General features: G+C 40.1%; 1 protein-coding gene across 1 annotated transcript in view; it reads left to right on the forward strand.

The window, feature by feature from the left end:
- Positions 1-292: 292 nt before the first annotated feature.
- Positions 293-13,749, forward strand: part of NAPG (NSF attachment protein gamma) — a 28,454-nt gene continuing 14,997 nt past the window's right edge. Inside the window, exons 1-5 of the mRNA XM_030336224.1 lie at positions 293-426; positions 9,657-9,724; positions 11,698-11,782; positions 12,475-12,492; positions 13,131-13,161. Of these exons, the coding sequence (XP_030192084.1) occupies positions 371-426; positions 9,657-9,724; positions 11,698-11,782; positions 12,475-12,492; positions 13,131-13,161 (258 nt within the window). The 5' untranslated portion in view covers positions 293-370. The remainder of the gene's footprint in view (positions 427-9,656; positions 9,725-11,697; positions 11,783-12,474; positions 12,493-13,130; positions 13,162-13,749) is intronic.

Genomic DNA, 13,749 nt, shown 5'->3' on the forward strand with positions numbered 1-13,749 from the left:
GCGAGGGCGGGGGTTTTTGTCTGTTGTACCCCCTGCTGATTTCCCGGTGCTTGGAACAGTGCCCGGCACATATTAGATGTTCAATAAATAATCATCGAACGAACGCCGGAACGAAACAACCACCGTCAGTGCCCACGGCGCCTGCGCTAGAAGCGCAAGGCTCACGCGAACCGTAGCACTCTGCGCCTGCGCGTTGTGTGCCTACGCTGCCGCTAAACGCCCCGCCCCCAGCCTGCTTTGCCGCATTAGGTTTGAGCCCTACAGGCCCCTGTAGCAGCCGGGCTGCCGCGTCGTCCCGGCTTTCCCCTCGGCGTTCCCACGCCTCCTCAGCCGGGCTCTCGCCCTCCACGTCAGGGCCCGGACCTTCGAGATGGCGGCTCAGAAGATAAATGAGGGGCTGGAGCACCTCGCCAAAGCAGAGAAATAGTGAGTGAGAGACACTGACGTGGGCCGCTGTCCCGGCGGTGGGTCGGTGCCCGCACCCCCGCCCGCTCCTGGAACCTGGGAGTTGGAGGGAGGGCACGGGGGAGCGAGCGGGGAAGGCAGCGGCCTCCCGGAGGGGCTGCGGCCTGGGCGGGGCCAGCTTCTCCTCCGGAAGCGGACTTGGTACCCCCCCCTGCCGGAAGTCGTCTCCTCTGTCTTTTGGGGTCGGTGGGCTGGAGGCTGTGCAGCTGCTTCTGTTCTGGGCTCTCTGGACTGGATGATTGGTTTAGGAGACCGTCTTGTGCACTGTAGTTTAGCAGCGTCCGTGGCCTCTAGCTACTAGATGCCTGCAGCACCTCTCCTCCCTGTTCGAGCCTACGAAACTGACCCCCTGGGAGATAAAATCGCCTTCTTGAAAACCAGCACTCTAAAGTAGAGTTGAGAAAGGAACTACAGATGTACCCTGAAAACTCCGCAGTTGTCTCTTGTGTCCCAATATACGGTTTCTGGGGGGTTGAGCTTCCTTAGTCATTTTATGTGTTCGCCCAGCTTCTGAGATGGTACTAAGTAGGCACCCAACAGACATTTGCGGAACTGAACTGATTCGTCCAGTCCTTGAACACTCTCCTCCTCCTCCGTGTCATTACTGCAACGAATTTTTGTCTAGCAGTTCTAGAACGTGAAAAAGTCTACATGGTGCCGTGTGTCAGATGCTTCACATACCTGATCTGAGATCTTTACAACTTTGGACGTGCAGAATCTCATTTTACAGAAGAGGAGGCGAGGCTTGGAGAAGCTTTATGGTGACTTGCCCGAAGCTGTACGGTTGAAAGATGGCAGCGCCAGTTTTTGAACAGTGGGAAAATTCAAGATCTTTCTGTTGTACCATATCACTGCTTCCAGGCAGTGTGTAAGGTACTGGAAATGACCACAACAGTCTTGCTTTCTACTGAGAGCAAACAAAAGTATCATTAGAAAAGTGTGTATACTAAAGACCAGAATAAAGCTGTGTTAACTTTGCTTTGGTAGCACAGGGAGAGAAGTTTATTCTGCCTGGGGAAATTTAGGAAGATTTCCTAGAGGTGATTTCTGAGCAGGGCGTTTTTAGACGGAGGGAAAATCCTGTGAGACAGCATTTATGCACAGGATGTAGTCTGAGCACAGCCCTGAAAATATGCTGGGAGAATAGTTAACGTAGAATAGTTGTAGTGCCAGGGGATGAGCTAGAGCAGAGAAATTGGGGTCGGACTTTGAAGGGGCTGCCCCTCTGATGGTCCTGAACCTTAGCTCTTCTAGGGATCATATACGGAGTGGAACGTGTTTAGGTTTATTTTTGGCAAAAGAGGTGTGGCAGCAACATGGAGAATGGGCAGGGAGAGAGAAAAGTGAGAACTTTGGCCTATTCAGTAAGCAAACATCTGCAAAGTTGTCCTGTGTATCTGTCCCAGCCACTGGGGTTATTGAGGTAATGAAAAGTGGTCCTTTGCTCAGGAGCCTAGACTTCACAGGTGGGCATATAAGTCAGATATTAAATGCTAGAATAGAGGTATGCAGTGGTTTCAGTGGATATACAAAGTAAGGAAAAGTTACTATCCTCGGGGTGGGGGAAATGGAAGAAGAGAGCAGGCAGGAAAGGTGACTTTCCCATGACAGGTTAGTAGACTTGACCGGGGTCCAAATTAAAGTAACTGTGCAGGGGGCAGGATTGGGCAACATCTGTCGGACAGAATTGGCAATCTTTAATGACTTGACCGGAGTGAAACAGCTTGACAAGAGTCAAGGTTTCGGAGAGTTTGGAGAAATGAAGTGGAAGAGAGATCTTCAGCTATTGACTCTTCTCTTTTTTTAATGAAAAAAAAATTTTTTTTAATTAAAACAATTTTTAATTAATTAATTAATTAATTTATTTATTTATTTATTTATTGAGAGAGAGAGAGGAGAGAGAGAACGAATCCTGAAAGGATTCTGCAGTCACAGCACGGAGCCCAATGAGGGCTCGATCTCCAGGACCAAGAAATCATCACCTGAGCCAAGGTCAAGAGTCAGATGCTTAACTGATTCAGCCACCCAGGCACCCTTCTTTATTGACTCTTTGGACCAAAATATCAAAAACACTAACAGGTAGAGCCATTAAATTAACCAGTGTGCCTTCTCTCTTTCTTATTAGTGGTATTTAGTTGACTGGGGATGATTTGCTGTATTTTTAAATCTCTAGCTCTTTCCATATGTAGCACATCAGACAATACATTCATACTGTGTTTGGATTGGGATTTAAGAAATTACGTTAGTATACAGAATATAACGAACCCTTTAGTGTAGGGTGAAGGATTAGAATTTTGCCTTATTGGAGTACTTCTCTAGTGTTGTGGATTAGACTGCAATTTAAACATTTTATTTTTCTGAGCAATAATATTCTTGGTGAGCTTAAAAAATTGCTCACACATTTGGATCTTATAGCAGTAAATACGCAAACACAAATGTTAAACATGCTTGGCAAAAAATATTGCTTAAAAGTTAGGGCTGACAAAATAAACATGTATTTCTGAGGGCTCTTGGGGATTCCCCCGTCTTTCAGTTAGGGTGCTCCTTTGAAGCACTTTACAGTGTTCTGTGTAAGTAGACTTTCCTTATTGAATTGAAATTTAGAAACTAAAATGACATTTATTTAGCAGTTCTTATGCACACCCAAGTTTGACAGTCACTTTACTTTAGTGACTTTAAAGTGTTACTTTAAAGTTACTTCAAAGTGTAAGTCTGAGCTTATTTTAAAATAAAAAAGGAAGAAAATATTGAAGAAAGGGCAAGTAAGGTAAGGACTCAAATTGATGGTCCTTTGCTTTGGTATCTAAGGAACCAGTGGTCATCCTGGAATAGCTTCTGTTGTTTTCATAACATCCTCATCTTTCTTGTTATCCTCCCTGTTCACTGGTGTGAGTTCTCAACCCGTGTTGCTGACTCCCTGTGTTGTTCCTCTGAATGTTTGTATTCTGTAGTCTTTCTGCTCATTCTTTAAGATATCCCTAGGGGATCTTACCTAGGCCCCTGGTGTGGCATAAGCCAGTGGCTCCTTAGTTAATACCTCTAGCCCCTCCTGAGCTTCAGCCTCATGAATCCAACTGCTTACTTGATGCTGTGCTGCAGAGGGTCTCAAGCGTTAATGCACCTCACGGTTTGTTATACTGTGATTGCTGCTGCCAGCCCGGGGTTTCTGGTTCTGTAGGTCTGGGGCAGGATGAGTTAGTATTTCTAGCATGCTTTCTGGCAGTGCTGGTCTGGGGACCCCACACTGAGAATTTCTGCTGTATGTGGATGTTATACCAACATTTCAAAAGAAGGAAATCCACATCTATGATAGTGAAAGGGAAAATGGCGAGGTTGTAGTTCATTGTGAATAAATTTGGGTAGAGGTGGGCAAGATGGGGACTTTGTACCTGGTGGCTTCCCCATGTTGTTGGTGTTTTGTTTTGTTTTTAATATGAAATTCATTGTCAGATTGGTTTCCATACAACACCTAGTGCTCATCCCAACAGGTGCCCTCCTCAATGCCCATCACCCACTTTCCCCTCCACCCTACCCCCCCATCAACCCTCACTTTATTCTCAGTATTTAAGAGTCTCTTATGTTTGCCTCCTTCCCTCTCTGTAACTTTTTCCCCCCCTTCTCCTCCCTGCTGGTCTTCTGTTGAGTTTCTCAGGATCCACATATGAGTGAAAACATATGGTATCTGTCTTTCTCTGTATGACTTATTTCACGTAGCATCACACTCTCCAGTTCCATCCACGTTGCTACAAAAGGCCAGATTTCATTCTTTCTCATTGCCACGTAGTATTCCATTGTGTATATATACCTCAATTTCTTTATCCATTCATCAGGTGATGGACATTTAGGCTCTTCCCATAATTTGGCTATTGTTGAGAGTGCTGCTATAAACATTGGGGTACAAGTGCCCTGATGCATCAGCACTCCTGTATCCCTTGGGTAAATTCCTAGCAGTGCTATTGCTGGGTCATAGGGTAGATCTATTTTTAGTTTTTTGAGGAACCTCCACACTTTTCCAGAGCGGCTGCACCAGTTTGCATTCCCACCAACAGTGCCAGAGGGTTCCCGTTTCTCCACATCCTCATCAGCATCTACAGTCTCCTGATTTGTTCATTTTAGCCACTCTGACCGGTGTGAGGCGGTATCTCAGTGTGGTTTTGATGTGTATTTCCCTGATGAAGAGCAATGTTGAGCATCTTTTCATGTGCCTGTTGGCCATCTGGATGTCTTCTTTAGAGAAGTGTCTATTCATGTTTTCTGCCCATTTCTTCACTGGATTATGTTTTTTGGGTGTGGAGTTTGGTGAGCTCTTTATAGATTTTGGATATTAGCCCTTTTTCTGATATGTCATTTGCAAATATCTTTTCCCATTCCGTCGGCTGCCTTTTAGTTTTGTTGATTGTTTCCTTTGCACTGCAGAAGCTTTTTATCTTGATGAGGTCCCAATAGTTCATTTTTGCTTTTAATTCCCTTGCCTTTGGAGATACGTCAAGAAATTGTTGCGGCTGAGGTCAGAGAGGTTTTTTTCCTGCTTTCTCCTCTAGCGTTTTGATGGTTTCCCCTGTCTCACATTCAGGTCCTTCATCCATTTTGAGTTTATTTTTGTGAATGGTGTGAGAAAGTGGTCTAGTTTCAATCTTCTGCATGTTGCTGTCCAGATCTCCCAGCACCATTTGTTAGAGACTGCCTTTTTTCCATTGGATATTCTTTCCTGCTTTGTCAAAGATTAGTTGGCCATACTTTTGTGGGTCCAATTCTGGAGTCTGTATTCTATTCCATTGGTCTATGTGTCTGTTTTTGTGCCAATACCATGCTGTCTTGATGATTACAGCTTTGTAGTAGAGGCTCAAGTCTGGGATTGTGATGCCTCCTGCTTTGGTCTTCTTCAATATCACTTTGGCTATTCAGGGTCTTTTGTGGTTCCATACAGACTTTAAGATTGCTTATTCTAGCTTCAAGAATGCTGGTGCAATTTTGATTGGGATTGCATTGAATGTGTAGATAGCTTTGGGTAGTGTTAACATTTTAACAATATTTTTTCTTCCAATCCATGAGCATGGAATGTTTTTCCATTTCTTTGTGTCTTCTTCAGTTTCCTTCATAAGCTTTCTATTGTTTTCAGCATACAGATCTTTTACATCTTTGGTTAGGTTTATTCCTAGGTATTTTATGCTTCTTGTTGCAGTTGTGAATGGGATCAGTTCCTTTATTTGTCTTTCTGTTGCTTCATTATTAGTGTATGAGAATGCAACTGATTTCTGTACGTTAATTTTGTATCCTGCGACTGCTGAATTCATGTGTCAGTTCTAGGAGACTGTTGGTGGAGTCTCTTGGGTTTTCCATGTATAATATCATGTCATCTGCAAAAAGTGAAAGCTTGACTTCATCTTTGCCAATTTTGATGCCTTTGATTTCCTTTTGTTGTCTGATTGCTGATGCCAGAACTTCCAACACTATGTTAAACAACAGCGGTGAGAGTGGGCATTCCTGTCGTGTTCCTGATCTCAGGGGGAAAGCTCTCAGTTTTTCCCCATTGAGGATGATATTAGCTTTTCATAAATGACTTTTATGATGTTTAAGTATGTTCCTTGTATCCCGACTTTCTCGAGGGTTTTTATTAAGAAAGGATGCTGGATTTTGTCAAATGCTTTTTCTGCATCGATTGACAGGATCATATGGTTCTTTTATTTTATTAATGTGATGCATCAACATTGATTGATTTATGAATGTTGAACCAGCCCTGCAGCCCAGGAGTGAATTCCACTTGATCATGGTGAATAATTCTTTTTATATGCTGTTGAATTCGATTTGCTAGTATCTTGTTGAGAATTTTTGCATCCATATTCATCAGGGATATTGGTCTGTGGTTCTCTTTTTTTGCTGGGTCTCTGTCTGGTTTGGGAATCAAAGTAATGCTGGCTTCATAGAATGAGTCTGGAAGTTTTCCTTCCCTTTCTATTTTTTGGAACAGCTTGAGAAGGATAGGTATTACCTCTGCTTTAAATGTCTGGTAGAATTCCCCAGGGAAGCCATCTGGTCCTGGATTCTTATTTGTTGGGAGATTTTTTTTCTTTTAATGTTTATTTATTTTTGAGAGAGAGAGAGAGAGACAGAGACAGAGCATGAGCAGGGGAGGGGCAGAGAGAGAGAGGGAGACACAGAATTCGAAGCAGGCTCCAAGCTGTCAGCACAGAGCCCGACACAGGGCTCTAACTCATGGACCGCGAGATCATGACCTGAGCCGAAGTCGGATGCTCAACTGACTGAGCCACCCAGGTGCCCCAAGGGAGATTTTTGATAACTGATTCAATTTCTTCACTGGTTTTGGGTCTGTTCAAATTTTCTGTTTCTTCCTGTTTGAGTTTTGGAAGTGTGTGGGTGTTTAGGAATTTGTCCATTTCTTCCAGGTTGTCCAGTTTGTTGGCATATAGTTTTTCATAGTATTCCCTGATAATTGCTTGTATTTCTGAGGGATTGGTTGTAATAATTCCATTTTCATTCGTGATTTTATGTATTTGTATCCTCTCTCTTTTCTTTTCAAGAAGCCTGGCTAGAGGTTTATCAATTTTGTTTATTTTTCAAAAAAACCAACTCTTGGCTTCATTGATCTGCTCTACTGTTTTTTTAGATTCTATATTTATTTCTGCTCTGATCTTTATTATTTCTCTTCTTCTGCTGGGTTTAGGCTGTCTTTGCTGTTCTGCTTCTATTTCCTTTAGGTGTGCTGTTAGATTTTGTATTTGGGATTTTTCTTGTTTCTTGAGATAGGCCTGGATTGCGATGTATTTTCCTCTCAGGACTGACTTCGCTGCATCCCAAAGCGTTTGGGTTGTTGTATTTTCATTTTCATTTGTTTCCATATATTTTTTGATTTCTTCTCTAATTGCCTGGTTGACCCATTCATTCTTTGGTAGGATGTTCTTTAACCTCCATGCTTTTGGAGGTTGTCCAGACTTTTTCCTGTGGTGGATTTCAAGTTTCATAGCATTGTGGTCTGAAAGTGTGCATGGTATGATACTTATGAAGGGCTGTTTTATGACACAGTATGTGATCTGTCTTGGAGAATGTTCCATGTGCACTCAAGAAGAAAGTGTATTCTGTTGCTTTGGGATGCAGAGTTCTAAATATATCTGTCAAGTCCATCTGATCCAATATATCATTCAGGGCCCTTGTTTCTTTATTTATTCTCTGTCTAGATGTTCTATCCATTGTTGTAAGTAGAGTATTAAAGTCTCTTGCAATTAACCACATTCTTATCAATAAGGTTGCTTATATTTGTGATAATTGTTTTATATATTTGGGGGCTTCTGAATTCGGCGCATAGACATTTATAATTGTTAGCTCTTCCTGATGGATAGACCCTGTAATTATTATATAATGCCCTTCTTCATCTCTTGTTACAGCCTTTCATTTAAAGTCTAGTTTGTCTGATATAAGTATGACTATTCCAGCTTTCTTTTGACTTCCAGTAGCATGATAGATAGTTCTCCATCCCCCCACTTTCAATCTGAAGGTGTCCTCAGGTCTAAAATGAGTCTCTTGTAAACAGCAAATAGATGGGTCTTGTTTTTTTATCCGTTCTGATACCCTGTGTCTTTTGGTTGGAGCATTTAGTGCATTACATTCAATATTATTATTGAAAGATACGGGTTTAGAGTCATTGTGATATCTGTAGGTTTCATGCTTGTACTGGTGTCTCTGGTACTTTGTGGTCCTTGCAACCTTTTACTCACAGAGTCCCCTTTAGGATCTTTTGTAGGGCTGGTTTAGTGGTGATGAATTCCTTCAGTTTTTGTATGTTTGGGAAAACCTTTATCTCTTCTTCTATTCTGAATGACAGACTTGCTGGGTAAAGGATTTTTGGCTGCATGTTTTTTCTGTTCATCACATTGAAAATTTCCTGCCATTCCTTTCTGGCCTGCCAGGTTTCAGTAGATAGGTCTGTTACTACTCTTATGTGTCTATCTTTGTATGTTAAGGCCCATTTATCCCTAGCTGCTTTCAGAATTCTCTCTTTATCCTTATATTTTGCCAGTTTCACTATGATATGTCCTGCAGAAGATCGATTCAGGTTATGTCTGAAGGGAGTTCTCTGTGCCTCTCGGGTTTCAGTGCCTGTTTCCTTCCCCAGGTCAGGGCAGTTCTCAGCTATGATTTGTTCTAGTACACCTTCAGCCCCTTTCTCTCTCTCTTCTGGAATTCCTGTGATATGGATATTGTTCCGTTTGATTGCATCACTTAGTTCTCTAATTCTCCCCCTCGTACTCCTGGATTTTTTTATATTTCTCCTTTTCTAAGCTTCCTCTTTTTCCATAATTTTATCTTCTAATTCACCTATTCTCTCCTCTGCCTCTTTAGTCCGCACTGTGGCCGCCTCCATTTTATTTTGCACCTCATTTATTGCATTTTTTAATTCATCATGATTAGTTTTTAGTCCCTTGATCTCTGTAGCAGTAGATTCTCTGCTGTCCTCTATGCTTTTTTCAAGCCCAGGGATTAATTTTATGACTATTACTCTAAATTCTTGTTCTGTTATATTGCTTAAATCAGTTTTGATCAATTCGTTAGCTGTCGCTATTTCCTGGAATTTCTTTTGAGGAGAATTCTTCTGTTTCGCCATTTTGGCTAGTTTTCTGTCCCTTATGCGTTTTAAAAGCTTGTTGTGTGCTCTGCACCTGTGAGCACTGCTATATTAAAGGAGGGTCGTACACTGTCCAGGGCCTGGCCCTTCAGGAGGTGTTTTTCTGGAGATTGTTACTTGATCTCTATTTTCGTGTCCTTGGTTATTTTATTACCCTACTGGTAGTAATAATTTGGACCCTCCACCAGACGTGCTTGGATTTGTTCCTTGGAGCAGCCCAAGAAGGCAGCTGGGTAAGAAGATAAATGCCGGTTTGTTTGTTTTTTTTAAAGTTTGTTTATTTTTGAGAGAGGGAGAGAGCATGAGCAGAGGAGGGGCAGAGAGGGAGACACAGAATCGGAAGCAGGCTCCAGGCTCTGAGCTGTCAGCACAGGCCTGACATGGGGCTCGAACCCACGAACTGTGAGATCATGACCTGATCAAGTCGGACGCTTAACCGATTGAGCCACCCAGGCACCCTGTTGTTGGTTTTTTAAAATCACCTATAAAGTTATTAAAGCAGGGTTCTGACTTACACATGTAGTTGGTAACTTGTGTCTTCATTTCATTTTAGCCTGAAAACTGGTTTTTTAAAATGGAAGCCAGATTATGACAGTGCCGCTTCTGAATATGGAAAAGCAGGTATGTGTGACCGTAGCCTTGTAACTCCAACATGTAATCTTAACATAGGCTGGTAACTTCTCGGCAAAGTACTTAACACTCGATGCTCTCTGTAAGATTTTAATAGTTAAAAAAACTAAAAAACAACAAAAAAATAAACCTGCCCAAACCCTTGCTTTGTTCTCACTTGTTATTTTCAGATGTGTTGAGGACTGAGTGAGAGGTCCAGTTCCCTGCAGCTGTCTGTCCTGACGGCAGAGATGGGGAGGGTTGGTGGCACATAGCTGCGAGGTTTTTGCATTGTTCTTACATGCTTGAATTTCAGTCAGTTGTTTGCTACTTCCAGGAGTTTTTCTGTATCTCTCTCTTGTGCTTCCTATAATTGAATAAAAATTTTTCTTAACTTTTTAAAATTTAGCCTTAATCTGAATAGATCTGCCAATCTTGTGTTTGTTTGGCACGTGTTTTTTTAAGAGCCGCACTTTTGAGATACGCTGATAAGTGTTCATGAAGTATGAAGCTGTATAAATATTTGAATAAATTTATCTGTACATTAGATAAAAATGATCTGCAATATGCAACAGAGAGGGACTTAATCAAAAATTTAGCATTCAGTTATGGAATGATAGCTTTCGGCATATCCACAATTATTTTGGATATAAAGCCTAATGCGGTTTTTGAAGTGCTCTGAATACATTTGCAGTTGTGTTGCAGCCACAGCTTGGATCACGTTTGTTAGCCGAATGTAGAGACCACCTGTGTAATGTGCTTTTGATAGACTTTAGTTTTAGTATATCACCAAAGAATGCAGAAATCCGGTAAGTAGGAACTAATGAGTCTTTAACACTTTCATTTAAATCCTGAGTAAATTCTCTCTGTTGACTTACGCCAGTTATTTATGTTATACTTAAAAGGAAAATTATTAAAATCAAACCTCGTGTGGATTCTGTGGATACATTGTACAAGAATGCTTTTGTAAGTGGAGGGCACAACGTTTTGCAAATCTCCTGAGGGAAATATAACACAGATTTGTTTTATATGCATCCGAGACCATGAGTTGCTTTCACAGATAACATATTTCAGGTCCTGTTTTGCCATTAAATCATCCTTTGTTTCTTTTCTTTAAGGGGTTATGCAAAATACATTTAATCATTAGAATAACTTTTTAAAAAAGCAAAATGTGGACGTCCAGGGATGAAAATAGTTCGGTAGTTTATTTTCAACATTTTATTGAAGAGAATTTTAAGAGTTTGATTTTAACAAATATTTTTTTTTTTTTAAACAGTATCCTTTTTTACTTATTTGTAAGCAACCCTTGGCAAGTTTTCCAAAATCTGTAAGATCCTATTTTAGGACCATTCCTAATTGTTTTACTCTGATGACACTTTATAACAGTGAGCAATATATTTTAGCTCTTTGGACAATAGAAATGTCATTTTCACAGAAACCTACTGAACAGTGTAAAAGCTTTAAAAGACATGCATTGTTAATGTTTTGGGCATTTATTTAAAGATTGTGACAAAAGGAGGGTTTATTACACAAATATTGAATGTGTTTATTGGTCTTCAGTTTCTAAATAACTTGAAAGATGGACTTAGCTATAACTACAGCACTGTTTTTATTATTAACTGTAAAACTGGTGAAGTAAGGTACTGTCTTTTATGACAGTACCTTATAAAGGTGTCAAAAAGTAGGTGTTAAAAAGACTTGGCTTTGAGTGAAAGTAGCACTGACTTATCGCCAGTAGTCTACAATTAAAAAAAAAAGCAAAAACAAAAACAAACTTTTGAAAGTACTTCTAAGTTACTGGTAATCAAAAAAGTGACAAGAAAATTGCTTTTTAAAAAGTGCTGTTTTATAAAACTTCTTAGGTGTTTGATTAAAATAAGTATATTTTCTAATACTTCCCACGTGATACAGATTTTAGTAATGATTCGTTGGAAGTTTTGTCATGATGGATTAGAACGTCTGTCTTTGTTGTTGTTCCGTTTCAGCTGTTGCTTTTAAAAACGCCAAACAGTTTGAGCAAGCGAAAGATGCCTGCCTGAGAGAAGCTGTTGCTCATGAGAATAACAGGGCGTATCTTTTTCAACCTTTACAAAGGAGTTCGGGAATTAGAATGATACAGACTGAAACTCGTTTTGTTATAAGTTGGCTATTTGTGGAGAGAACAATGCTATTAAGTTAGAAAATGATTAGAAAAGTTCTGCATTTTTAACTGAGGGAGCATTTACAGAGACTTCTCATAATGTTTACACTGTTTTGCAGAACTGTAGTTGAGAGTTTATTTCTGTTGTTTCTGGATTTGCTTCATGGTGGTTTTACTTGGGCTGAAGTGAGGGAAATACACAGGTGCTGAAGAGTGAGGCAGGTAGTGGAAATTTTTAAAATACAGTCTTCCTTAGGTATTTGAAAGAAGAGTAGTTTAAACAAATTTTTCTAAGGTATTTGAAAATTTACTCTGTAAAAAGTGTCTTTTTTATCTACTTTGAAATTGCGGTTGTAATAACCTTGCATTTTAGTGAAACTTTACAGGTAAATGGGCAGTGGAAAGAACTTAAAAATCTATGTGGTATTTTTATTTTTTCAGTGTTTTTTGTGAATTAGGTAGTTTTAAGCGACATCAGTAGGCATAAAATTACTGCTTCATCTGTTTGTAGGATTTGTCTTTTGGAACCAACTGGGGCAGTTGACGTTTTTTAAGTGGTAGATCTGTAGAAACTGTTGATTTGGTTTTTTTCCTTAATTTTAACTTTGTTACATCCATTCAGTCTTTTTCATGCTGCCAAGTAAGTAAATATTTTCCATGTTTTCATGTATTTGCAGTTTATGTTTTAAATGTTGCTGTTTTTCCATAGGTCGGTAAATTTTTCCTACGTTATAAATCCATAAATAGTGAATTATTCTGTATTGATTTAGATAAAATCATCATTTCCATTTGTTTCAGTCTTTACCTGACCCTTAGAAACTGAGTCACTCCTAAGATATACAGCGGTTAAGTTCAATTCACCAAATATTTTTAGGGCCATTTTGTTCAATGACCTATGAAAAAACAAGTATGTTTTCCCCCCTCTTCCTTGATAGTTAATAGTACTTGTGGAGAGAAGCAGGCTTTCTCCTGCTTTCGTGGAGAGTACATGTTGCAAAACTTGGATTTAGTTTTGTCACATAGAAAGTCCTTTAACCTGTCTGAGTTTTACTTAATTTTGCATCTGCAAAATAAAATCCCTTTAACTCAGATGTCAGTTGTTTCCAAGGCATTATTGCCCTCAAAAATAAAAAGAAGAAAAAACTGTTAATCAAGGCCTAAAGCAGCATATAGTGCCTGAGCCAGTTTTAGTTGATCTAACTTCTATCTGTGGTAGAAAGTTTCCCCTCCTCCTTATTTCATTAAGATCTCATCTGAGAACTTGTATTCTCTTTGCAGAGCTTATGAGCAAGCTGGGATGATGTTGAAGGTCAGTAATGTGTCACAACTGTTCTGTAGGTAAAATGAATTAACTAGGTGTTAAAGTAAATTTGTGTTCAGATTGAAAAGTCTCCTTGCTGTAAGGTGAGAGGTGCTAAGATTTCATTTCCAAAGTATATTCTGTGTGTCTTAAGATAGGGAGTTTTAAAGGTGAAATTTAAGAGAAAACTTAATGGAGGAAACCAGGAACACATTTCTATGCTTTGTAACCAGGAGCTTGTTAATAAACAGAGAGCTCTTTGGGAGATTTCCCTACTGCTGAGAGCTTCAGGACATTTTAATGCAGTAAAAATTTACAAATACATGTTTTTTGTTACTCTTGGGTTTTATTTTTTTTTATTTTTATTTTTTAACTTTTTTTAAAATATTTATTTTTGAGAGAGACAGAGACAGAGCACAAGTGGGGGAGGAGCAGAGAGAGAGAGGGAGATACAGAATCGGAAGCAGGCTCTGCTCTGTCAGCACAGAGTCCGACACGGGACTTGAACTCATGAACAGCGAAAGTCAGACACTTAATGGACTGAGACATCCAGGCACCCCACTCTTGGGTTTTAGAAAGGAGAGTTTTGCTTGTTTT

This window comes from Lynx canadensis, chromosome D3 (assembly GCF_007474595.2).
Source record: "Lynx canadensis isolate LIC74 chromosome D3, mLynCan4.pri.v2, whole genome shotgun sequence".
Lineage (NCBI taxonomy): Eukaryota > Metazoa > Chordata > Mammalia > Carnivora > Felidae > Lynx > Lynx canadensis.